Genomic DNA, 24,340 nt, shown 5'->3' with positions numbered 1-24,340 from the left:
GAGTCGATTCAGAAGAGTGGGTTCTCTTCGATCACGGAATGTCTACAGCAGTTCCCTCCAGGCCATTACATCCACAGAAGACAGCAACCGGGCAGCCGAAAGGCGATTGAAGCTGCCTGCCATTGTCTGGGCAGTCACGTCATAGGGAGCTAAGGTGGGACAGTGACAGCAGGCTGCCTGACGGAGGCTTTGATGTCCAAGAATACAGGGAACTTCACAGAGTTTTCTCCTCCATGGGCAAAATGAAGAGAGCAGACCATCTCATCGATGGGAAAAAATAAGAATCCAGCCTTGCTATTTCATAGAGTGTCTACTGATGTCCCGCCCATTCTAGGTGGGGAGCTCAGTTGCCTAAGACACCTGAAGCCCATTGTAACCCTGCCACAGAAGCCTCTGAAAGAACATAGCATCAATCCCCAGGAAGTGGGTGTGTCTCCACCAAAGATAACAGACAATGGGCAGGACTCATGAGCCAAGGCCCCTCCAGAAGGTGCCCACAGGTCTAAGCCTCTAGTTATGTGTGCTTACATTCCTAGGAAGTCTGGCTTGATCTGCCTTTTCTCCTGCCAGGACTCCCCCACTCCCAGCTCCTGGGAAGAGCACTAACTGGGTTCACTAATACATCCCACCAACCCAATCCAGGCCAGTGCACAGAAAGAACTCTTAGGCCTTAGCTAGGACCTGACACAAAAAGAGACTCTGTACAAAAATGTTGGGAGCCAAGGATGAGAGCGCTGGTGGAGTGCAGCCACCTCATTATCACAATGGGAAGGACTCATATGCCAGGAGCTTTAAGGGATGTCAAGACCTTAGTAGTGCGAAGGGAAATTCCAGGAAACGAGCTGTGTCTGCACAGACAGACTGACTCATTTGCGTGGCAGCCATGTGGACAGTGATGTTGGAGGTCCACAGCATGATTACCCTGGGTTGTCTTCTGCCTCCTAAATAACCATTCCTTGCCCACCTCAGCACCAGACCCGACGTCCTATGACTAGCAAGTAAAAACCTTTCTGGAATTTCTTTCTAGTTGTTTGTTTTTGTTTTTGTTTTGAGACTGGATCTCACCATGAATCCTTGGCTGACCTGGAACTCAATACGCAGACAAGGCTGACCTCGAACTCACGGAGATCTGTCTGCCTCTGTCTCTGTCATGTACCACCACACCCAGCCCTTTTGGAATTTATTAACTTAACTGAGCACTAGATTCCATCAATCCAAAGGCGAAGAACGCCACCAGACAACATCTGAGTGTCTTATTGTTGTTTGTTTTTTGTTTGTCAGTCAGTATCTGAAGCCTATAGGAAAGACTCCCCCTGTGTGGTGGTTTGAATAGGCATGGCTTCCATAGACTCCTGTGTTTGAATGCTGGGCTATAGGGAATGACACTATTAGGAGGTGTGGCTTTGTTGGAGTAGGTGTGACCTTGCTGGAGGAATGTGTCACTGTAAGGTAGGCTTTGAGGTCTAAGAAGCTCAACTCTAGTCTGGCTAAGGTGTCTTCGTCTCCTTCTGCTGCTTCTGGATGAGTACGTAATCCTCAGCTCCTCCCCACTATTCCTGCCATATTCGACCATGCTTTGTGCCATGACGATGATGAACTGAACCTCTAAACTGTGAGTCAGCCCCAATGAAATATTACCCTTTATAAGAGTGGCCTTGGGCTGGTGAGATGGCTCAGCGGGTAAGAGCACCCGACTGCTCTTCCGAAGGTCCAGAGTTCAAATCCCAGCAACCACATGGTGGCTCACAACCATCCTTAACAAGATCTGATGCCCTCTTCTGGAGTGTCTGAAGACAGCTACAGTGTACTTACATATAATAAATAAATAAATCTTTAAAAAAAAAAAAAGAGTGGCCTTGGTCATGGTGTCTGCTCACAGCAACGAAACCCGAACTAAGACACCCATCTTGCTTAACCTGTCTCTCTGATGTTTTCACCGATGTGTCTCTAAAAGGCCTTGATTTATAACTTTCTTCGTTCTGCTACAATAAAAAGCTTCATGAAACTGTGTTCTTGCGGACACATATCTGAAGAGACCTAACATATGTTCTCAGGCCAACCAGTCTTACTCTATCTAGTTGGGAGCTATTTCTTTCAGTGATGGTGGTATCTTCTCACTTGTTGAAGCTGAGGCCATTCGAAAGCAGTCAGTCAAAAACCAACCAAACAAACAAAAAACCCATTGCCTAAAATTACTTCCTGTGTCTCTAAGCCCCACCCCACCTCTTTCAAGAATGCTCACCAGGTTGACAAAGTCCTGGTAACAGATCTGCCCATCTGCGTGGCTGTCTGCAAGAGCCAGGAGCACCTCCTTTTTGTGTGGGTCCAGCTTAGAGCTGTGGCTCTCCAGGAGGCTCCGGAACTTTCCTGTGCTGATGTAGCCGGTGCTTCCAGGGTCAAACTGAGGGCGAAGCACAGAGAGTGGAGTCAGTGGCGGGGGACCCAAATCCCCTTCACTTGAAAGTCGATTTCCCTTTCCCTTTTTTTCCCTTTCTTTTTAATTTAGTTAAGTTTAGTTTTGTTTTTTCCTTTGTGCAGCCCTAGTTGTCCTGGAACTCATGCTATAAACCAGGCTGGCCTTGAACTCACAGAGATCCACCTGTCTCTGCCTGCCAGGTTGATTTTTCTCTTCAATAGAACTGACCCTCTACTACGCAGCTACAGCTCCCCCCAGACCCCGCCCCCCACTTACTCTAACTGTGGAAAGGAAAGCAAGAATGGAGTTCAGTAAATAGAGGAGACAAGAGGCTTCTGGGACAGGGAAAGAAGGAGCTGAGCCTCCCCCACACAGAAAGTACACCAGCTTCCTCATGGCTGGTCCCAAGGTCTGACCCCACGGTCTGACTCACACACCCACACATGACTGCTGGCAGAAAACAAGCTCCCTGTTGTTCTGTTTTGGGGGGTGGGGATGGGTATGCCTTGGCATTCCCATGAGCGAGGTGCTTTTTGTTTTTCAGGACAGGGTATCTCTGTAGCCCTGGCTGTCCTGAAACTTGCTCTGTAGACCAGGCTGGCCTCGAACTCACAGAGATCTGTCTGCTCTGTCTCCTTAGTGCTGGGATTAAAGGTGTGCGCCACCACCATCTGCTCCTGCTGCACTTGTGCATTTACACCATTCTCTTTAACTTCCTGAAACTCCTCTGCACACTGGTCAGGGGCCAGGCTTCCCAGGCAACCCATCACAAGCTACTTGTGCCTCATCACTGGGCTGCAGTTCCTCCGAGGCCAGTGCCTCCTGTCATAGCATCCGCCTTACATCAATCAAGTTTTGTGGATGAATAAATGAGAGGTTCAATGGACAGACAGGCGCTAATTTTCCATGAGAAGCCTCTTAGGTTCAGTTAGAAAAAGCCTTTATCCCTTTTTGTTCCTTCCCCACAGAGTTCCCAGAGCCTGCCCTCTATACCCTGCCAGAAAATGACACTCCATCGTACACAGGACTCCAGTGTGTACCTGGAAAAGCTACAATGGGTTGCTTGGGTTTTAAGGGCAACGGAAGGCAGGGGATACAGCTCAGTGGTAGAGTGCTTGCCTAGCACAGAGTCCCTGGGTCTGATACAGGAATGGGAGGCACTGAGTCGCCTTGGATCTCGGGAAGGTATGGGGGCGGGGAGGGGTGAAGCTGGAAGTCAAAGCCATGCAGTTCCTTCCCTGGATAAGGTTAACAGAGGCTGCTCTGGGAACGCAGGTTCTGTGTACAATGTGTCTAGACAATCTACGTCTGATAGCCAGAATCACGGTCAGGGACCTTCAGCTGTCCCCCAGAACTCTTTAGGAAGGGATAACTCCAAGGAGACCACGTTCAGATCGCACCCTCCACCCCAGTACCAGGCATCGGGCATGACACTTATCTGTTTATCACCATCAAGTATGTCAGGAAACACAAGAGGATCTGCAAGACTAAAAGTGTTAGGTAGGGCTGACGAAACGGCTCAGTAGATAAAAGCCCCTTGCTAAGCAAGCCTGACAACTTGAGTTCCATCCCTGGATCTCATGTAAGGGAAGAAGGAATGAGTTGACCCTCAAACCATTCTCTGATAGCTGTCCCCCCCAATAACAACAGCAGTAACAATAGATTCTCGTTCGTTTGTTTGTTTTGTTGTTGTTGTTGTTGTTGTTGTTGTTTGAGACAAGCTCTCTATAGCCTTGGCTGCTCTGGAACTCACGGTGTAGGTTGCACTGAAGCTCACAGAGAGCTGCCTGTCTCTGCCTCCCAAGTGCTGGGACTAAAGGAGTGTGACACCACGCCTGGCTAACAATAAGTTAAATCAGGTAAAGGCACTTGCAGGCAAGCCTGATGACCAGAGTTCAATCCCAGTGTCAACATAGTGGAAGGGGAGAACTGACTCCCACAGTTATTCTTGACCTTCACAACGCCTGGGCTGTGACAGGCAGGCCGGCAGACGGACGGACGGACGGACGGACGGACGGACAGACAGATATTAAACTCATACTCTAAATGTAATTTTGAAAAAAAAAAAAAGAGTAATATCACCTAATGTCTGCCTTGTTTTTGTGGGGCCAAACATCGTTTTGTGTGCTTTATGGACAGATTTTTTTTTTCTTTTTTAAAGATTTATTTATCTTTTATTTTATATGGATGGGTTTCTGCCTGCCATAGGGGTGCTGGGAATTGAACCTGGGTCCCTTGGAAGAGAGCAACAAGTGCTCTTGACCTCTGAGCCATCTCCGCAGCCCCTTTGTACAGAACTTATCTGACTCCTCTTACAACAGTCGGAAGAGAGCACACTATGATCCCCGAGGTACAGAACGGGGAGTAGAGGTGAAAAGAACGCTAGCTAGCCAAGCCCGGCAGAGCAGCCTGTCTGCAAGCAGCAGATTCCGCATCCCGGCAGCTCAGTTTGGCACGGGTGTCAGCATTAAAACCTAAAACCGGAGGACCAAAGAACTGAGCCCGGTGCTGGGCTGGGGGGGGAGGGCAGGGCTCCGGGACCCACTGTTCTCCTAAACAGGCTTTCTGCAGTAGGAAAGAGGCCCCGACAGAGCCAGTCTGGCCCTCTCGATGCTCAGATGTGGAGACTAAGCAGAGAGGAGCAGGGGAAGAGAGAGGGATGGTCGAGGGGTAAAAATGCCAGCAGCTGACAGAGTTTTGGTCCAGGAGGCTACGATCCTAAACCACAGGGACCAACCCTGACTCTACCATATAGGACCCTTTAGCCTGGCACCAACCGGACCAGTCCGTGTTACCTCAGGGCTGTGTTATAGGTCCTAGGAAGATTTCTATCGGGTCCTGCAGGGGTCAAAAGTCCCCTTCACATCAGGGAACCTCCTCTCCCTCTCTAGAGGAGGAAGCCCAGTGGTTTGGAAAGTGCTGGGAGCACAGCCCACAATCCCTTCCCAGGGGCCTTCTCAGGGCTGCCTGCAGAGGAAGATGAAGCAGGGGGCTAGAATCAGGCACCAGACAAAGAGCCACCTGCTCTCCTTCTCCCCCTCCCCCTCCAGGGCTCCCTGCTGTTGTCCTAGTGACAAGGGTTGCCCTGTGGCTCCCCAGCTCCCCACCCCCAAGCATATCACAGGCTCTGTCTATACTGCAGAAAACACGCTGGAATCAGGCCGAGCCTCTATTCTCTGCCAAAACTCTACCTTTCATGCCAGGGCCAGACAGGCCAGACAATGGGGGGTCACCACTACCCTAATAATGAGGCCTCAGGGACTGGGGGATGACTGGAGATGGGGGAGAGACAGGGCCAGGCTGGCTGCTGGGGTTCTAATGCCTAAGACAATGAGGGCAAGGGCAAAGCTGGCAGTGGGCATGGGGCGCCCAGTGGGGTGTTGGTTAGAGGAGACAGGAGAGGACAAAAGGAATGGGGGAGGAAGGGGCGTAGAGGGGTTGGGACAGGAGACAACATGCTCAGAAATAAGAAGGTTCCTTCATACACAAGGAAGCTGAGGACTTCTGAGTCTGTGTCTCTCAAACAAGATGACACAAAGCAAGGCAAAAATCCACTCCTGAAAGCTCAGCCTCAACTGGCCCATCTGTTGAGTGGGTTGATGCCAACCTAGGGCAGCAACTAGCCAGGGGCTCTTCTCATCACTTTCTTCAAATGGGCCCTGTGTCCTTGGTCTGCCTACCTGCTAAATACCCTCAGGCCTATAGGAAATAAGGTCACACTGGGAGCCTGGTGCTACTTAGGGGGAGAGGGGCAGAGCAAATCCTTTAAATACAACCTCCTTGTTAAGAACATGCTAGAGCCCCCGAAGCAGCCCTTCCAAGGTCCTTGCCCTGGAATCACTTTTTGGGGCAGCAGGCTGCTTGCAGGATGAGCTGGGGATGACATGGGTTGGAGGCAGCCTGACAGCGATAGTCTAGAGTGGACTGCTTCAGGAGGAATGATTATATCAGGGAGCGGGGCAGGAGCCTGGCAAGGAGGCAGTAGCCAGAGTGGGTCTGGAGCTACAGGAGATGGCCCAGGGCTGGACAAGGATGCACTGTTGGGAGAAACTCACACTCAACCCAGACCTAGGAGACCGAGCACAGAGGAGACCACACAGCCCGCCCACAGTCCTCTTGCCTCGGCCTTGAAAAGAACTTCAAGAGGCTCCAAAGGGACTTTTAATCCCACCAGTGACCTGCTCACAGCTGCTAATCCCCTAGGCAGCTGCTGTTCTCCCCAGCCTGAGGCCACACACACACATACACACACACACACACACACACACACACACCTCCTACCCTGTGCTGATTCCTGGGCCACTTGGTCTAGGAAAATGACTCACCAAATCTTCCATGTAGTTAGGTAGGAGTCCACGCCCAGCTGCTGTGCTGGGGGTAATTCATCAACTGCAGTGCCTCAGTTTCCCTATCAAAGCATGGGTAGGAGTTCTGGCTTCTCGTGGGGATAGATTGGACCACACAGAAGCAAGAATAGGGTAGAGAAAACAGCTGATCTATTCTGAGTCACAGACCCTTCAAAGAATAAATGGGAAGTGAGGTGGTACTGGTGCCATTTAGCAAGTTAGAAGGTTAGGAACTCATAACTCTGGGTCCAAATAGCTGGACAGGGAGCCAGGTAAAAAACGGCGCAGGCCTGTAATAGTGGGACTTAGAAGACAGGCAGTTCAGGAGGTCAATGTCATTCTCTGCTATATATCAAATTGAAGCCAGCCACTGTCTGTTATAGGAGACCACTGCCTCAAAAAACAAAACAAAACAAAACAAACTCTCTTTCTCTCTCTCTCTCTTACACACGCACACATGCACACACTTGCACACGAGCACGCACAAGTCAAAACAAGAACAAAACCCCCAAGTGTCTGGACAGAGTCTCAGTGGCTGGCCAAGTGCAAAGGCACTGCAGAATGCTTTGAGGCTGAGGCCTCTGAGCCCCAGAGGCAGTAGGGAGGGGACAATGGAAGCCCTCCCTGGACCACACAGCTCCACTCTGAACCTGTGCTGACCTCTTGTCCCCTTCTCAGTCGAACCACACGATCCGCCCGAGCTGATGTGTGGGAGGCCTTCGCTATGTACCAGGTACTAACTTCACAGAACCCTCAGGTCTCCACCCACATTGGTTGTTCTTCGGGCCACACTGCTTCACACTGGTTCTCCAGACACGACTCGCTCCTCCTCTTTTACTCTACAGTGTCCCAACCTGGCTGGAGAAATTCCATGGTCTTCACCTCCTTCCATTTAGGCCTCACAAGAATCTGCAAGGTACTTACTATTATAAAAGTCCCTTCTCGGGGTGGCAGGGGTGGGGTGGGAAGCCAGGGCACCAGGGGTCAAGCTGCTCAAGTTTGAACAGATGGTAATTTGCTTAGATATATTCCTACCCAGGCAGAACAAAGAGCCTGGGCTCCCTTCAATCACTGGGATACTGTGGCTAAAGAGTTCAAAAAAAAATTGGCCAGTCCCCCTAACCATCCATCCTTCCATCCATCCTCCCACCCTCCCACCCACCCATCCATCCATCCATACATACATACGTTTCACATGCTTGCTAAGGATCTACTGTGGCCGAGGCATCACCCTCATTATATGGTTGGGGAAACAAAAAGAGAGTAAAAATACTGACAGAGACTATCTCACAGTTAAAGAGTGAGCAAATGGTCTGGAGAGAAATAATTTCAGGTCCCTCCATGGGGCTCACTGCCTTGCTCTCCGTTGTACAAAATATGAGTCATGACATTGGATCTTCCCAATGTGTGTTTCATGAAACTCAGGACCCAAGGTGGTCCATGAGAGTTCAGTGGAACTTCCTGGAAGGCTGTGGAAGGCTGTGGTAGACGGAGGTGCAGGTGGAAATCTGGCATTAAACAAACAAACAAACAAACAAAAAAGCACTCTCTTTCCCCTAGCTAGCAAGTCCTCATGGAATGCATGAAGCAAATGCCCACAAAAAGGGCTCTGCCACGCCCAGCAGTAGAGAAGTCTGATTAGGTTCAGCTCTCCATTTGTCTAATTTGGCCTTATTTGATCACAGCATTTATTTATTTATTTATTTATTTATTTATTTATTATTTTGACCATAACACTGTGCATAACCTTTAGGAACAATCACAACTCCACAGTACAGTCATGTTCTCCTTCATGAAACCCAGGCCCCTTTGTCAGAGCTGGACACCCAGCCCTCTGCCTCCAGCTCTTAAGTGTCACAGGCGTCTGGTATCAGGCAGCTGATACCAGAAGCAGCAAAACTAGAATTCTGTGGGATCCAGTCCCACAGAAGGTTAACTGGGGATACCAGGTCCCAAGAGAGGCTGAGAAATCAATGATTGGCCTAATGGGGCCACAGAGCCGAGCTCTCTGGGAACAAACCACACCAGAGCAAGGGGTTTGCCTGCTCAGCACCCAGGACAGCGGCCTAGCTTTCTGCGTGAGCCGGAAAGCTGCCCCAGGCTTCAGAATGTCCCCTGCCTTCTCAAAGCATGACGGAAGGTGGGAACACATCTAGTTTCTACCTATTATGCATTTGTGACTTGCACAGGCTGCATGTCCGCACAACCTCCAGTCTGGGTTCCTGCTCCCAGGCCTGGAATTCTCACTCCTGGGAAGACCTTTCCTCTTACTTCTATAGAAGCTCATGACCAAAAGGTTCGAGTACACAAAATGCCTCCAAAGGTGGCATCTGCAGTCGACAAGCCAGCTGCCATCCCATAAAGACTGCTCAGGTCCAGAGCCTAGGATCTGGGTGAGTTCTCATCTCTATCTGCAACTGTCTCCCTTCTGTCCACAGGGAAATGACCACAAGGCATGTGTGCTGGGACGGGGTAAGGTGCAGGCAGCTGCCCTCCTATGGGTGGGGTAGACCCATCTGTCAGCTCCTTACTTCATTCCCAAGCCTCTAAACAGAGCAAATTAATGAGACTGTCCAGGAGCTTCTGGCTCAGCCGAGCTGTCCCTACCCAGCATGCCACAGCCCACTGGGGAACTCTGGCCCATTCATGGATATTTACAGTCCCATAAATTAAAAGGTCCAGGCTGCAGCTGGTGGGGTCAGGAGGCCAGTGATGGGAGAGTGGGGGCTTTCTTTTCCACTTTTTCCTTGCAAATGAGGATGCTAATCTAGAGAGAGAGAGAGAGAGAGAGAGAGAGAGAGAGAGAGAGCCCACCCCTTGTCCTTCCCATGACCTTTCCCCTCTAATTCTTCAAAACACAGACTTTCAGAACACAAGTATGACTAGTCCCATTTAACAGATAGAGAAACTAAAGCAAGCCCTCAGATATGTGCCACCTGACCGAGGCTCTCCACGTGAGTACAGGCATCTTCAGACCTGCCCCAGGATAAGCAAGGAATAGGTTTCCCCAGACCTCAAGCTTCAGTCAGAGAGGATGAGAACTGGTGCTGACACCAGGTTCTGACCCCTCCTTGCCCTCCAGACTCCCCATCTGGAGCCATAAGGGGGTCCCAGTGTGCACCCCTCTTTCCGTTGCCACTGCAGGTAGCCAGGGGAGGCAGCTCAGGCCTCACTAGACACCAGTCCCGATGCCAGGCTCCTGAACACCCTTCCTCTCCCTTCATGGGGTCTCAGAGCCAAAGCTCAATGGCTGCGGCTAGCAGGCTGGTCAGGGAGGCAGAACGGGCACCCTGGCCTAAAGCCAGGCTGGCTGAGTGGCTGGACAAACAACATCTCCAGAAAACCATCTGCTCTGCCAGCAGCAGCTGGAAAAGGGAAAAGACTGGCCTGTCCCAGAATGTGGGAAACTGTCTGGTGAGCACTGGTGGGTGAGAGCAGTCTCCTTTTACCAGACGCCGGCCCTCTCCACTTGAGCGCCAGGAGACCCCACAGACAGCCCTCCCTCCTCTAGCTTGGCCATGTACCAGGCTCTGAGGGGGCACATGGCAGCTGTGTAGTACCTGGACTGACTCATCTGGCCCAGCTTATCAGGACTGCCCAGGAACCAAAGCTCGAGTCATAGCCATAAAGCCAGAACCGTCCAGAGAGCAGCAGTCAGGATGCAGGGGGTGAGATCAGGGGTGGATCTGACATCTGTCTGCCTCCCCTCTTTTTAATCCTCACTCCCTGCTACCTTTCTTAGAAACCCCTAGAATCCATCTAGTCCCCAGAACAGAGAAAGCTGAGCCGTCCAGGAGAAGGAGGGAGGATGGAGGCAGAACAGGCGCAGGCAGAAGGCATGAAGAAGCCCTGAACAGTGGCTTTACCTCCTGTCCTACGACGGACGCCTCCCAGAGCCCTGCAGACAAGCAGACCCACTGCAGAGCTCCCAGTTTCTTCCATATCTCTGGGGAAGCCCATCTCCTCCATTCTTAGTTTCCTCCTCTCTAAAAAGGACAAAGGTGTGGTGGCGCCCACCTTTAGTCCCAGCACTTGGGAGGCAGAGGCAGGTGAACCTGTGAGTTTGAGACCAGACTGGCCTGCAAATCACGTCTAGGACAGCCAGGGCTATGAAACTCTGTCTCCGGGGAAACAAAAAACAAAAAAACAAAAAGCCACCACCAAAAAACAAACAAACAAACAAAAAAAAAAACCACCACAGCCTCCCTCGTGTACTCGCTGAGAAGAGATGAGATGACAGACACGCACACACCAGACATTGTGTGTGCTCCATCAAAGGAATTTTACCAACATAGACCTCAGCTTGCCTCAGAAAAGTCTGGAGGTGGGGAGGGGCCTGGCACCTTCCTGTCCTCTGGGCAGTCAGGAGGCTGAAGCAGGATTAAGTCTGAGACCTGGCAGGGGTGATAGAGTAAGATCTTATATCAAAGGGAGTGGGGATGGGGCACGTAAAGACTCTTTTAAACAAAAATCCCCCAAAGGGGTCTGGGGTTGCTTCTGTTTCCAGTTCAAGGCACGCTGATTCCATTCCTGCAATGTAAGACAGTACCTTGGGCCCGGTGTCACTGTGCCACCAATGGAAGATCCAGCAAGAGAAATGGGAAGAGAGGAGGCCTGGCCCTCCCCCTAGGTCCTGGCCCATCACTTTGCACCCTGAGCACAGGCCAGGTGAGCAGACAACTTGGCCATTGACATGCACCAGACAGCCCTGTCCAAAGACTCTTTCTGGAGAGTTCAGCAGGGAGTGTAGGAAGGCAGCCTGGCTGGACGAGGACTCTGGACACTTAGAATCAAGTCCCAGATCCATTACGTGTCCATGCCCATCTGGGAAGCAGGACTCGCTTCTTTACATGCTGGCAACGCATAGTATTTACCTGGCGCTTCACCATCTGTGCCAAGAGCTATGCACACTCACCCTTCCTCCCAGCAAAGCTGGGTCAGCTATGGTTTCCATGGAAATTCTGTGGCTTGGGGAGGACGCCTGCCCTTCCCAGTGCTGCCAGGTTGGTGGGGTGTCCTTTCCCCACCTGTCCCCACCACCATGTAGGGTACCAAGTTAGCAAAGGAGTGTGCTGGTAAGCACACAGGAGCTCCGGGGCCATCGCATCACGTGACCTTCTTTCCTCACTTGCAGAATGAGAAGCCTGGACCATCAACTATCCAGTAACCTATGGCCCTGTCGGGGCAGGAGCTACCCAATGAGAGTGAGCCATGACCATGGAGCCCCATGGTCAGGGGCTCCTGGAGAGGATACCTTAGCCCCAAACGATGCACACAGAGCTATAGGTCTGTTTGTGTTTAAGATTTATAACAAATGAGCCGTCTATCTAGCCTGCAGAACTCTAGTTTGAGCTGTCATTCATTCAAACTTCTAGGGCTGGAGAGATGGCTCAGCAGTAGGAAGTAGTTTACTCAGTTGGTAAGAACACTGACTGCTCTTCCAGAGGTCCTGAGTTCAATTCCCGGCAACCACATGGTGGCTCACAACCATCTGTAATGCGGATCCAATGCCTTCTTCTGGTGTGTCTGAAGACAGTGACAGTGTACTCACATACATGAAATACATAAATAAATCTTTAAAAACAAACAAACAAACAAACACTTCTAAGGGCCTATTAAACGCCAGACAGTGTGTGAGCTAGGTGCTCTTGGTTCTTTTGCTCAACTTCTCTCATAGTGCATCTTTGTGAATGGTCAGGGATCAAAGAGTTAATAGACTCCTGATCTCCCAGGTCACCTGATTAGGAGCACAGTAGGCATGTGGTCCTGGAGGTGACGTGATAAAGGGCTGAGATGCAGAGCCCAGGGTGGGCCCCAGTTAAAACCACTGCTCTGTTGTTCTCTGGGAGCCCTGCTCTGTTGGCTAATCGTGTGTTCTGGGGCCATGGCCAATGTGGCTGTCTCCCGGGAAGGCACTTTTCTCTGTGGCTCACCCATAACCCATTCAGCAGTATCATCTCCTCAGAGCTTCCTTTCAGCCACAGATGCACCCTGACCACCCCCACACCGCCAGCCAGCTTGCAGGGAAACTACAAACGAGGCCAGGGATCGAGTCAGGGCTAGAGAAGACCTGACAGGCTCATAAGACGCCCAGCAGAGAAAGCAGAAAGTTCCTCGGGGTTCAGAGTGGTTTGGGGGGGACCTAGGGAGTAGCTCACTCAGTTGCTGCCACTCCTGACAGCTGAGTTCAATCCATAGGACCCACAGAACAGAAAGCAATTCCTACGAGATGTCCTCTGACCTCCACAAGTATAGCGTGGCATGTGTGTGCCACCCACAGATAAAGAAATATGTAAATCTAAAGTTTTAAATTCAACTTTTAAAAATAAAGTGGCTTTGGGGGGGGGGCTGGAGAGATGGCTCAGAGGTTGAAGGCGCTCGCCGCTCTTCTAGAGGACCCAAGTTCAAGTCTCAGTACCCACAAGGCACCGCACAAGCATCTCTCTGTAACCCCAGTAGAAAATGGAAGAGTGGGTTAAGAGACAGAAACCGCCTCGGATCAGAACTCTAGAGGGAATCATGACAGAAATGATCAAAGGATTTAGCAATAAACAGTACCATATTTTTGCCATGAAGTTGCATCATAACAGCACCTAGTTCTTACAGTTCTTACTATCACTGCCATATTGTTTGTTGGCCCCAAGGCCAACACAGGCCATGTCACACTTGGCCTCTAACTATACCCCTAGACCCACGCTAACTATATTACATTTATCCTTTGTGAGAGGGTACGCGCACACAGTGCACAGTGGCGGTCAGGGGACAGTGTTGGCAGTCACTTCACTCCTTTGTACAACATGGGTCCTGGGAGTTGAACTCAAGACCTTGGTCTTGAACACGAGCGCCTTCACCGGCTGAGCCATCTTATTGGCCCGATAACTTAAAAACCTGTTTAAATGCTTAGGAAAACCCATCAAGATCGGCCTCTAAAATAAAAAACACAATTCCCTTATAGAAAATGAACACACACCAGGACGTGCGGAACACAAGCTAACAGCCTGCCAGACTCCTCCCTGTGGCGATTTTGGTGTGAGGCAGGAGTGGCAAAATGAGCCCTGCTATATCACTGTGAGCACACCAGACAAAGGCCAGGACAGCGGGGGACAGAGAAGACCAGGGTCACCTGACCTCCTCACCACCAATCCTAGAAGGCATCTGGCCATTTACTTGAAGGGTAGCCATTAACTGCCAAGGCTAACATGGTGACTTCTTACCCTTGGGGGCCAGTCAGCTTCATGCTGGTCAAGGCTTCCCTGTATATTAAAGAACCGCAGGGCATGAAGAGCCGAGCTAATTCCACCTCCAACACCCTGGAGACAGAGGACCACTGGTGTCCCCCTGACCCAGGAACAGGAAAGAAGGCACGCCCTGCCCCGGTGGCTCCACGCTCCAATGCCTCTGTAACTATCCTAGCAGGCATGAAGCTATTCTAAAAAGAATTCTGTACCCCTTATCTCGACACAAGCTAGAGTCCTCAGAGAGGAGGGAGCCTCAACTGAGAAAATGCCTCCATAAGACTGGGCCGAGGGCAAGCCTATAGGGGACTTTCTTAATTCATGATTGATGGGGGAGGGCCCAGCCCACTGCAGGTGGGGTCGCCTGTGGGCATGTGGCCCTGGGTTCTATAAGAAAGCAGGCTGAGTAAGCTAGAGAGGGCAATCCTGTACCCCTCCATGGCGTCTGCATCAGCTCCTGCCTTTAGGTTTCTGACCTGCTTGAGTCCTGTCCTGACTTCCTACAATGATGAACAGCGATATGGACTTAGAAGGCAAACAAACTCTTCCCTGCTCCCCCAAGTTATGTTGGGTCATGGTGTTTCATCACAGCAATAGCAACTCTAACTAGGTCAGTTCCCAATAAGCTGGAATTTCCCCCAGGAGTCTCACTGGGAGAAGGAACGGGTTGAAGCCTGGTGCCAGTGAGATAGGGAACTTACGGAATAGTGGTTTGAATGAAAATGGCCCATAGGCTCATAGATTTGAAAGCTTGGTCACCAGGGAGTGGCACTATTAGGAGATGTGGCCTTACTGGAGGAAGTGTGCAACTGGTGGATGGGCTTTCGGGTTTCAAATGCTCAAGCCAGGCCTAGTGTCTCTTTCCCTCCTGCCTGTGGGTCCACATCTGGAAGTCTCAGCTACTGCTCCAGCATCACGTCTGCCTGCATGTGGCACATGCTTCTCACATGACAACTAATGGGCAGACCCTCTGAAACTGTGAGCCAGCCCCCATCAAATGCTTTCCTTCATAAGAGTTGCTGTGGCCATGGTGTCTCTTCCCAGCAATAGAAGAGCGAGGAAGACAGTTCTCACAGCTAGTCAGAGCACTAGCTGGGGAGACTACCGTGGGACAAAGATGGTGCAGAAGCAGGGGCCGCACACATCTCAACCACAATGGCTTAGCTGTGAGTAGTTCTTGTGCTGTGGACTCTGAAACCCAAATGCCATGTCTGCACAGAAGATGGACTCTGAGGGTCACTAGATCTCTTTACTGCTCTTCCCACGGTGGCCACCTTGAATAAACCCCCTTCTCTGCTTTTGTATTGTGTCTGTTTAATTGACCTAAAGAGGATGCATGGTCAAGTCTAGCTTGCTAGGGTTGTCACAGTCCAGGCTCTGACTCTAGCATCTCCATTGACAACCTCTGGAAGATGAATTCATGGATCACATGGGCTGTGACAGGCGTCACGTCTCACTAACTCACTACCTAGTTTAGCCTATCAGTGTTGTCCACCTGACAAGTCTACCTGCCATCTCCAGCCAAGCTTCCTTTCCCATGATTCACCAGCAGTTAAGAGCACTAGCTGATCTTGTAAAGGACCTGGGTCCAACTCCCAGCACCCACGCAGCAGCTCAAATTGCCTGTAACTCCAGTTCCAGGGGATCCAACACCCTCTTCTGGACTCTATGGGCACTGCACACAGACATGCAGGCAAAGCAACCATATGTATTAAAATAAAATAAATCTTAAGTAAAGAAACAAATCAGACAGAACTTACTTTAAGAGAGAGAGAAAAAAAATGGCCCAGAGTGAGACCTGGTGGCTGCTCTCCTAGAACTCATTTTGCCTGTCAGAGTGATTGATGGGCTTCCTTTGTATTTTTTATTTATTTTTATTTCTTCTATGTTGAGAACTTAGCCCAGGGCCTTGTGCGCTCTCCCACTAAGCTGCATTCCCCAGCCTGGGATGATCTCTGTGTGGACCTCTCTATGGGATGCCCAGGACTCTCGCCTCCGGTTGGACGAGACGGCTGGCGGCTGGCACCGAGAGCCACACGCCCTCTGCTTGGAGTTGCCCCTTCAGCCGCGTGTGCTTCCCACTGGAAGTTCTCCTCCATTCACCCAAATGGTTTGTTTTTAAAGATGTAATTACACACACAGAAACCGGCAAAGGAAATTAGTCAAATGTAAAGAAAGGCACAGAGGAAGAGAAGCGTGGCACACACTGTTCTAGGTTCTTGTTCTAAATCTGGCAGGAGGTGCGAAGGGCTGGCAGCCTGGTGCCAAGAGTAACGGTGGCAGACCATAGGTCCCTCCTGCCTCGAGGTGTCAGCCGGCAGCTGGGGTTCCTAGGCACCAGAGGGAGAGTAGGTGGCCCTCAGGATGGGAGCCAGGCGTCAAGGATGACATCCCCTAAGATCCTCACCCAGGCTCTTTCCCCATGAGCCCACATGTTCAGTCCCATGGGGCAATTGCATTTGGCTGGGTCCCCACATTAAACTTGTGTGTAACCAAAGCTGCTGTTTTTTGCCAACCTCCAACTAAACCTTTTCCTCTCCCCTCAAGTTTAGAATCTCATTTGGGGATGCGGTTCCCCTCAGCTACTTGGGTCTATTAATATCTTCCTATTTTCCTATAACTGTATCTCCTTTCCAACCTCATTGTCACCTTCAAAGGGGCGTGTGTTAAAGGTTCAATCCCTAGCTTGGAGCTACTGGGAAGTGGGAACAACGTGAGTTTGGGTCTAATAAGAAGCCTTCGGGTGACTGTGGATGTCCGGAAGGGGGCCAGTGGGTTCCAGTCTCTTCCCTCTCTTTGCCCATAGTCATGAGGCTAGCGGCTTTCACCCCAATAGCTACATACTTCTGCTTTGGTTTGCTTCCTTGCTGGGGGATGGTCATCCAATTATAGGATAGAATATCTAAAACCATCTGGGCAGTGGCGAGTGCCTTTCATCCCACCTAAAACAAAGGTCTGGATCAAGATGCCTTTTCAACTGTGGCCCCCGCTTCACCATCCCAGGCTAGCCCCAAAGGCTAGGATAGCCAAGGATAGCCTCAAGCTCCAGACTGTCCTGCCTAAATTTAGCTCCCAAATGCAGGCACTGCAGATGTGTGCCAGCATGCCTGGCTTAAACATCTCTTAAAGTTGCACAACTTCATGTCACAGCTACTGTCGCTTGTGACTTAAGTGTTCATAATCCACCAACACTGGTACCTTCCTGTCTCTTCTCCTGGACTATAGTCAAGCAGGGAGAGGAAATCTAGCAGAACCCAAGTACCAAGCAGAAAAGAACTATTTCCCCGCTGAAGGTCAAATGCCAGTCTCCAGATTCAAACCCAACACTTGGCATTTCTAACCTCACCCACATCCTCCAGGCACTGCAAATAACCACATCCTACTTTTCATTTGTAACTGCCTAGCACTGGCCCATCCCCACTGCAGAACGAGACACAAGATCTTCGAAAGAGCCCATTTTGCGAGTAGATCCTCCTCCCCAAGGAAGACAGATTGTATGTTACTGGGGCAAAGCATTTTTTTTGTAATAGGAGCAGAAAAGGAGCCAAATGGTTCTTTTATGCCCCTTCCCCCACCTCCCCCAGCCTCCCACTGCAATCCTCTTGCATCTCGAAAACTTTAATGCACGTTGTCCAATCTCTGGGTGGTGTAAACCCAGCCATGGGGAAGGAGAATTTGTAAGGACGAAAGATTTCTCTTTAGGGAGCCTACTGCTGTCTCCGGATACCCAGAGCACTGTATGGCTCCGCCCCAGATGTATTAAGCCACGCCTCCACAGCGCGTCACCGTCTCCGGAGCACAGAGCTAGGAAAACCCACGCAGTCGGGCAGGGAGACTGAGGCCGTTTTCAGGCAGGGCTGGGAAGAAGAAAGGTATTTAACTGCTCACATACCTTTTCAAACAGGACTTTCCAGTGCTGGTGGAGAGGGAGGCCATGCGGGAGAGGAAGAAGAGAAAGAAAGGCACTTATCACCGAGGTTTCCGTAGACCCCTGAGGTTTCTGACATCATCTCCCAGCTGTTGCCCATCAGTCAGAACCAGGTTCAGGGGCCCACCAGAAGAAACCTGAAAAGTCCCCGTGTGAGCGGAGGCAGAACTCGCACAGTACGGAGTGGAAATGGGGTGTTTTGGGGGTGGGGGTGGGACAGTCAGATGCTGGAATGAGAACAAGGACGATTCCCAACCGTGTCTCCGGGTTTCTGGTAACTTCTGCTACGGAAAGGTCACGTCCACATCTACTCCCAGAGTACACCTTCAGACCCTGTCTGTTGGAGGACTCTACTATACAGCTCGCCCCTGCTTGAGCACTGTGTGTGTGTGTGTGTGCTCCCCAATATGCTTCCAAGACTGAGTGTAAGTACTGAATACAGAAGACTCTCTCGGGAGTTAGGGCCAGGACAAAGTGACAGGTTTAGTTACGCAAACCCGAGAGATATTAGACTCCCGGCCCATTCAGATTTGCTGGCTGTGGTTTCGTAGGTTGGGGTTTCTGGCTTAATTTTACTCTGAAGGAGGGACAGGTCCGAGGCAGGGTGTCGAGAGGGAGTAGTTTTATCAACTCAAGGACCCGGGGCTTTCCAGATCCTGCCTCGCCTCCCAGGACAGCAGACAAGAGATCTAAGCGGCAGATGGCAGGAAAGCCCTCTGGAATAGCCCCTCCCTACCCTGCCCCAGGGGACCGTTCCTGGCACCGACGTGGTCAGGGACTCCTGAGCCCCCTGCTGGGAGCATTTCGTCCCAGCTACCTCTAGCTGGGTTCAGGGACTGAGATCAGTTTGAATTTCAATCAGTGTCGCGACCGGGCTGACGCCGGCGGGAGCTAATCTAGCAGCGGAGAAGGGGTCTCCAGAGCAGTCTGCGCTGATCAGAGACTGGGCATCTGCGGCGCCAGTTCCTTCCCCGGGCTTGCAGAGTCCGCAGGTCGCTGAGGGGAGGGGAGGGGGAGTCACTACAGTGACGCGGTCGCCTCTGCAGGAAAACGCCGTGTCCCGGGCACTGCACCAGCCGCGGGGAGGGGGCTCGGCAGCCGACAGGTTCCCGGCGCAGTGGCCCGGGTTGTGTCCCGCAGTGAAGCCGCGGGAACCATGAGCGGGGTGGGGTGCGCGCGCTTGCATCTGGGGGAGACCTATCTATCCTACGCTCGGGGATCCCCGACTCATCCCGAACGCTCCGGTGACATAACCTTGAAGCCTCTAAGTTGTCTGCGGGGTAGGGAGCTGAGGCAGTGGCGTCTCCCCGCGTGGCGCCCCCCAGAAAGTTTGAGGGGCACAGGAGGGGGCACTCACGTCTTCTGGCGCGGCGGGCAGTCGCTCCTCGGCCTCGGGCTCCAGCTCCTCGATGCGCTCAGCCTCGGCGCAGGCGGCCACTGCGGGGCCGGGGCTGGGGTGCTCGCCCATGGCCCAGGCTGCGGCGCTCGTCCCGGGGCGCCGGGCTAACTTTGCGCCGCCGCGGCCGTGCCGCTCCAGGAGCTAGCTGCGCCCCTCGCCGCCTCCGCGCTCGCTCTCATGGCTCTGCTCTCCCCACCGCCCTCACTGCGGCCCCCGCGACCCGGGGCGCTGGGCCCCTAGCCGTCAAACTTCTTGGCCTCTGTCGCGGGCCTGAGGCAGGGCGCCCTTGGGCTAGCCGGGCCCTACCGCTCCCCGCGCTCCTTCCCGCTCCGCGCGGCCCCCGCTCTGCGCGCGAGCCTCCTCCTCCCCACGGACTCCTCCGGGGTGGCGCGCGGCGGGGGCGGGGCTGCTCGCGGGGCCCCCGCCCCCCAGGCCGCCCGCGGGGAGGGAGGGAGGGAAAGAGGGAGGGCTGGCTGCCGGGAGGCGAGCGGCAAGCCGACGCTCCTCCGGCCCGGAGATGGGGACAGCGTTGCCCTTAGCCTGCTCAGCTCCGCACCGGGTTAACCATCACTTGGAAGCAGCAGATGGTGTGACGGAGGCAGAAGCGAGGATCTCGTGAAGTTGGCCATGTCAGGGTTAAATAGGACTGAATTGAGAGTGAGATGTGAAAACTGGATTCCACCAGCCACCCTTAAGACCTCTCTCTATTCGCTGTGGTCTTGGATTCTGGGAGGTCTGGGAAAGTCTAGAGATGAAAGGTCAGGTGGTCTGGGACCCCAAATCCTAACCTTCGCCCTACCTCTCCATCTAGAGCTGTATGTACTGTTCAGGCTTCTTGACCATGTTAAATCCAGGAAAGTGCCCTGCCAGACGGGAGCGGAGGTGGGGTGGGGTGGGGTGGGGGAGCTGGCCCGGGGTGGGGGTGGTACAAAAGCAAAAAACTAAAACTAAAAACCAGGAATGAAGTTATCAAAGCACTAAAGGATGTTTAAAGAAGAAAAATGGGAGACAGAGTACCTGTGGGAAAAGCGATTTTCCCACCTAACTATAGTTTGTGCCAGTGCCCGGGCTGGGGTAGATGCTCCTCTAGGGAGGCTCAGGGGCTCAGTCCTGGTTCAGCCGCCCCTCCCCCTCCCATACTCCCCCCCCCCTTCACCTCCTGCCCTGTCAGCCTACATACAGAACCAAAGCCCTTCAACCTCTCCGCATCATCATTACCCCTCTCGACGTCCTGTCAGAAGGATTATTATTTTTATTATCAGAAGTTGCAATTAACACCTTCATTTTCATAAGTCAAATATAACTACATCGTGCAACCCCAGGATCCAACCTGTGACCATCTAGCCCAGCACTGACTACTCCACTTAAACCCAGAAGGAAATCAGTTCCATCCTAATTAGGTGAGTTTGCAACAGACACCAATTTTCATCTCGGTTTCAGAAAGTGTGATCATTCCAACTATTTTTGTTTCTTGCCACCCCTCCCCCATCTCTACTCTACTAACAAGACAAGATCCTGCCAAGATTTCCTTGTAAATAAAACTGTCTGCATGGGGGTGTGATTTTTTTTGAAAACCGCCTTCAGGGGACAGAAGAGAGGCTGAATTCTTTCTGATAAAAAAGCCTATTAGGATAAGCAGCTGCTGGAGCCCTGAGGGCCAGGGTCCCTGCCTCTACCACCCCTGCTACCGGCTGCTTGATATAACATGAGCAGTGCTGGCTCTGCTACATTCAGACCTTTGAGGCAGAGCTGGTTCTGAAAGCCTGGTTGCAGAGGGATTGAAAGAGACAGGTGCGTGAAAGAGAAGGCCACTCTGCAGAGATGTCCAGCACCCACTGACCCCCCCTGCCTCCCCTCCCCATCTATTCTTCACAAACTTTCTCTTCTCCAGCCCAGGGACAGCTCTTAGCAACAGATCCAACTCAGTCACCCCCTCATGGGGAAGTTACCTTGCATCGCTGAACATTTGTTGAGCCCTTATTAAACACTAGGGGAGATCTCTGAGGGTCCATGGATGAGTGAAAGACAAACCCTATCCTCTACAAGTGGCTCATCTTGGTGTGCATGTGGAGGTGGGGAGGGGCACACAGCCGTGTTCCACAAATCTTGGGTTCCACCTAAGCTCAGGAGTCCCACGGGCTGAAAGGAAGAGGAGGGGCCCTTGTGGATCCAGGAGGTCTTCCCAAAGGAAGCACTTCCATAACCTAACCTTGTGGCAGGAGACACAGCAATTCAGGCAGAGGGGACAGCATGCAGAATGGAAGGGGAACTGCAAGGGATTTGACATGGTTGGAAATTAAACTACAACTGCATCAGTAGGAGAGTCCAGCCTGAGGGGAGGCATGAGAGAGAGGGCTGCTAGTTTCCGGAGAATGGAGTTTGGATTCCATCATCTTAAGGGCAACGGGAAGACACAGAAGGACAGTGATCAAGACTGTCACTTGAAAAGATCCCTCCTAGACTGGTGCAGCAGCAGGAGCCTTTAGACCCAGCCACTTGAGAGGCTGAAACAGGGGGATTATCTGAACCCTTATGATGTCCTGTATTAGAGGCTAGGGCAATACAACCCCCATAGTCTCTCTCTTTCTTCTTCTTCCTTTTCTCTCTTCACTTTTATTTTGAGACTAGGTGGCATTAAGTTGCTAAAGTGGGCCTTGAATTTGTGAGTCTTCCCATCTCATTCTCCCAAGGAGCTGGGATTATAGATTTGCACACCAGGCCTGGATGTAAGATTTCATCTCTGGACTGGTGAGATGGCTCCGCAGTTAAGAGCACTCACTGGCTGCTCTTCCAGAGGGCCCAAGTTCAATTCCCAGCAACCATCTATAGTGAGATCTGATGCCCCCTTCAGGCAGGTGGGTGTATATGCAGCAGAGCACTCATACATTAAATAAATTTTTAAAAAATTAAAAAAAAAAGACTTCTTATTTATTTATTTATGAGTATTCATATATAAATAAAAAGGGTCTGGAGAGAGATGGTTCAGCAACACTGGCTGCTCTTCCAGGTGACTAAGATTTGACTCCTAGTACATACATAGTGGCTCAAAACTGCAACTCTAGTCTCAGATGATCTCACACCCTCTTCTGGTCTCCATGAGCTCTGCACACACATGATATACAGACACACATGCAGGCAAAGCATCCACACACGTGTGAAAATAAATAAATAAATCCTTCTGACTGAGGTCCTGAGGTCGCATGAGTATCAGCAGTTAGAACAAAGGGGAGAAGGACCTCAGAGAGCTGTTTCCTTCCTGCCTTAGGGACAGGTGCTCAATGTCATCCCTGTTCTCCCAAACCTACTAGGAAAGAATCCTGGGCCCTCCCTAGGAACCAGCCCTTCAGGAAATGACTATTTAGACTTGGCAACCTTTAAGAGCATCAGTAGCACCGAATCTCTGCATTCCGGAGTCTACCCTTTCGTCCCATATCCTCAGGAGTGCTCAGCTTCACCAGACAACCTGATTCATCCCCTAACCCCGGGGGAATCTGCAGTGATGCAACATGTCCCCCAGCACATGGGACCTGTAGCCTGCAGCCAAGCCTAGAAACCTTCAAGAGATAATGATCTGGGGGTGGTGACCCAAGCCTTTAATCCCAGCCTTCTGGAGGCAGAGGCAGGCATATCTCTGTGAATCCAAGGCTAGCCTGGTCTACAGAGTAAGTTCTAGGTCAGCCAGGGCTACATGGAGAAATTCTCTCAAAAGACAAGACCAAAAAAGATCTGACTATTTGGTAGCTTTAGTAGCTTTAGTCTCATTCCACCCAGAGCATTGAAACATTCTAATAAAGACAGAAAGAATGGCCGCTTTCAGTCATGCCAGAGGTCCTGGGAGCATACTGCACATAAGTCGAGACCATGCACGAGTCTAGTCTTGTTGACCTTTATACCTTTGTGTGTGTGTGTGTGTGTGTGTGTGCGCGCGCGTGTGTGTGCGTGTGTATGCATATGCGCATGCATATGTCTCCATGTGTATGTGTGTGGTATATGTGTGTATTTATGTGTACATATGTGTGTATGATATATACATATATGTGTGTGTATATATGTATATGTATATGCATGTTTATGTGTGTGTAGTGTGGTGTGTGTGTGTGTGTTTGTGTGCATGCATTACTGAGGTTGAGCCCTGGAGTTTATGCATGCTAGGCAAGTCCTCAACTACTACACTGTACCCATAGCTCCATGACCTCTTTGAAGTTCCCAACAAAACAGTAAAATAACTGAGAACAAAATAAAGTCCTCAGTCTGTTAGCCAACTTTCTGCCAGTGTAATGAATTATTCTGACACAAATACTTCATAAAGAACAAAAGTTTAGCTGGTGTGGTGGTGCACACACCTTTGATCCCAGAGTCAGAGGCAGGCAGATCTCTATTGGTTTAAGGCCAGCCTGGTCAACGTAGTAAATTCCAGGCAAGCCAGAGCTTAGTGAGACAGTGACTCTGTCTTCGAAAGCAGGCAGGTGGGGAAGGTTTGCTGGCCCACATGTGTGGAGGCCAATGATTGATCTGGTGGATAGCTTTGGGGCTGTGGTAAGGCAGCCCGATGTTGCAGGGTATGTGGCATAAAACTGCATCCTTAATGCCTGGGAAGAACAAGAAAGGAAGAATGGGCTCTAGCCATCAAAGACCAAACCTCAAGGATGGACGTATCGACCTGCCTAAAGCTCCGGGGAGCTCCAGGCTGGGACCAAGCCTTGAATCCATGGACCTTTGGGGGACTTTAATTATCCAAATCACAGCACTGGGGAGAACGGCTCAAACTTGACAAAGAGTACTGCTGAGATGAACCCGAGAACGGGGCAGCTTTGGGATCGAGGGTAGAGGGTTCCTGCATGGAGGGAACGGCTGTGGTAAAGCAAGAGGCAGACCTTGACAGAAAAGAGCTTAGTGGATGGGCACGGCGTATGGCTGGTACAGCCAGCGAGGAGAACCGCATTGAGAAAGTCCTTGAATGCGGTCTGAGGAGGCTGGCCCTTGCTTCTAACCCAAGCAGCACTTTTTTTTTTTTTT

The 24,340-nt window shown here is 51.4% G+C and overlaps 1 protein-coding gene across 1 annotated transcript in view; it reads right to left on the bottom strand.

Moving 5' to 3' along the window:
• Rhbdl3 (rhomboid like 3) overlaps positions 1 to 19,652 on the bottom strand; it is a 54,884-nt gene extending 35,232 nt beyond the window's left edge. The window contains exons 1-3 of the mRNA XM_021212700.2: positions 19,283 to 19,652; positions 17,890 to 17,913; positions 2,243 to 2,401 (exon numbers count right to left, since the gene is read on the bottom strand). Of these exons, the coding sequence (XP_021068359.1) occupies positions 2,243 to 2,401; positions 17,890 to 17,913; positions 19,283 to 19,393 (294 nt within the window). The 5' untranslated portion in view covers positions 19,394 to 19,652. The remainder of the gene's footprint in view (positions 1 to 2,242; positions 2,402 to 17,889; positions 17,914 to 19,282) is intronic.
• Between the last annotated feature and the right edge of the window lie 4,688 nt (positions 19,653 to 24,340).

The sequence above is a fragment of the Mus pahari genome, chromosome 14, assembly GCF_900095145.1.
Source record: "Mus pahari chromosome 14, PAHARI_EIJ_v1.1, whole genome shotgun sequence".
Lineage (NCBI taxonomy): Eukaryota > Metazoa > Chordata > Mammalia > Rodentia > Muridae > Mus > Mus pahari.
This window is presented reverse-complemented; position numbering and strand designations above follow the sequence as displayed.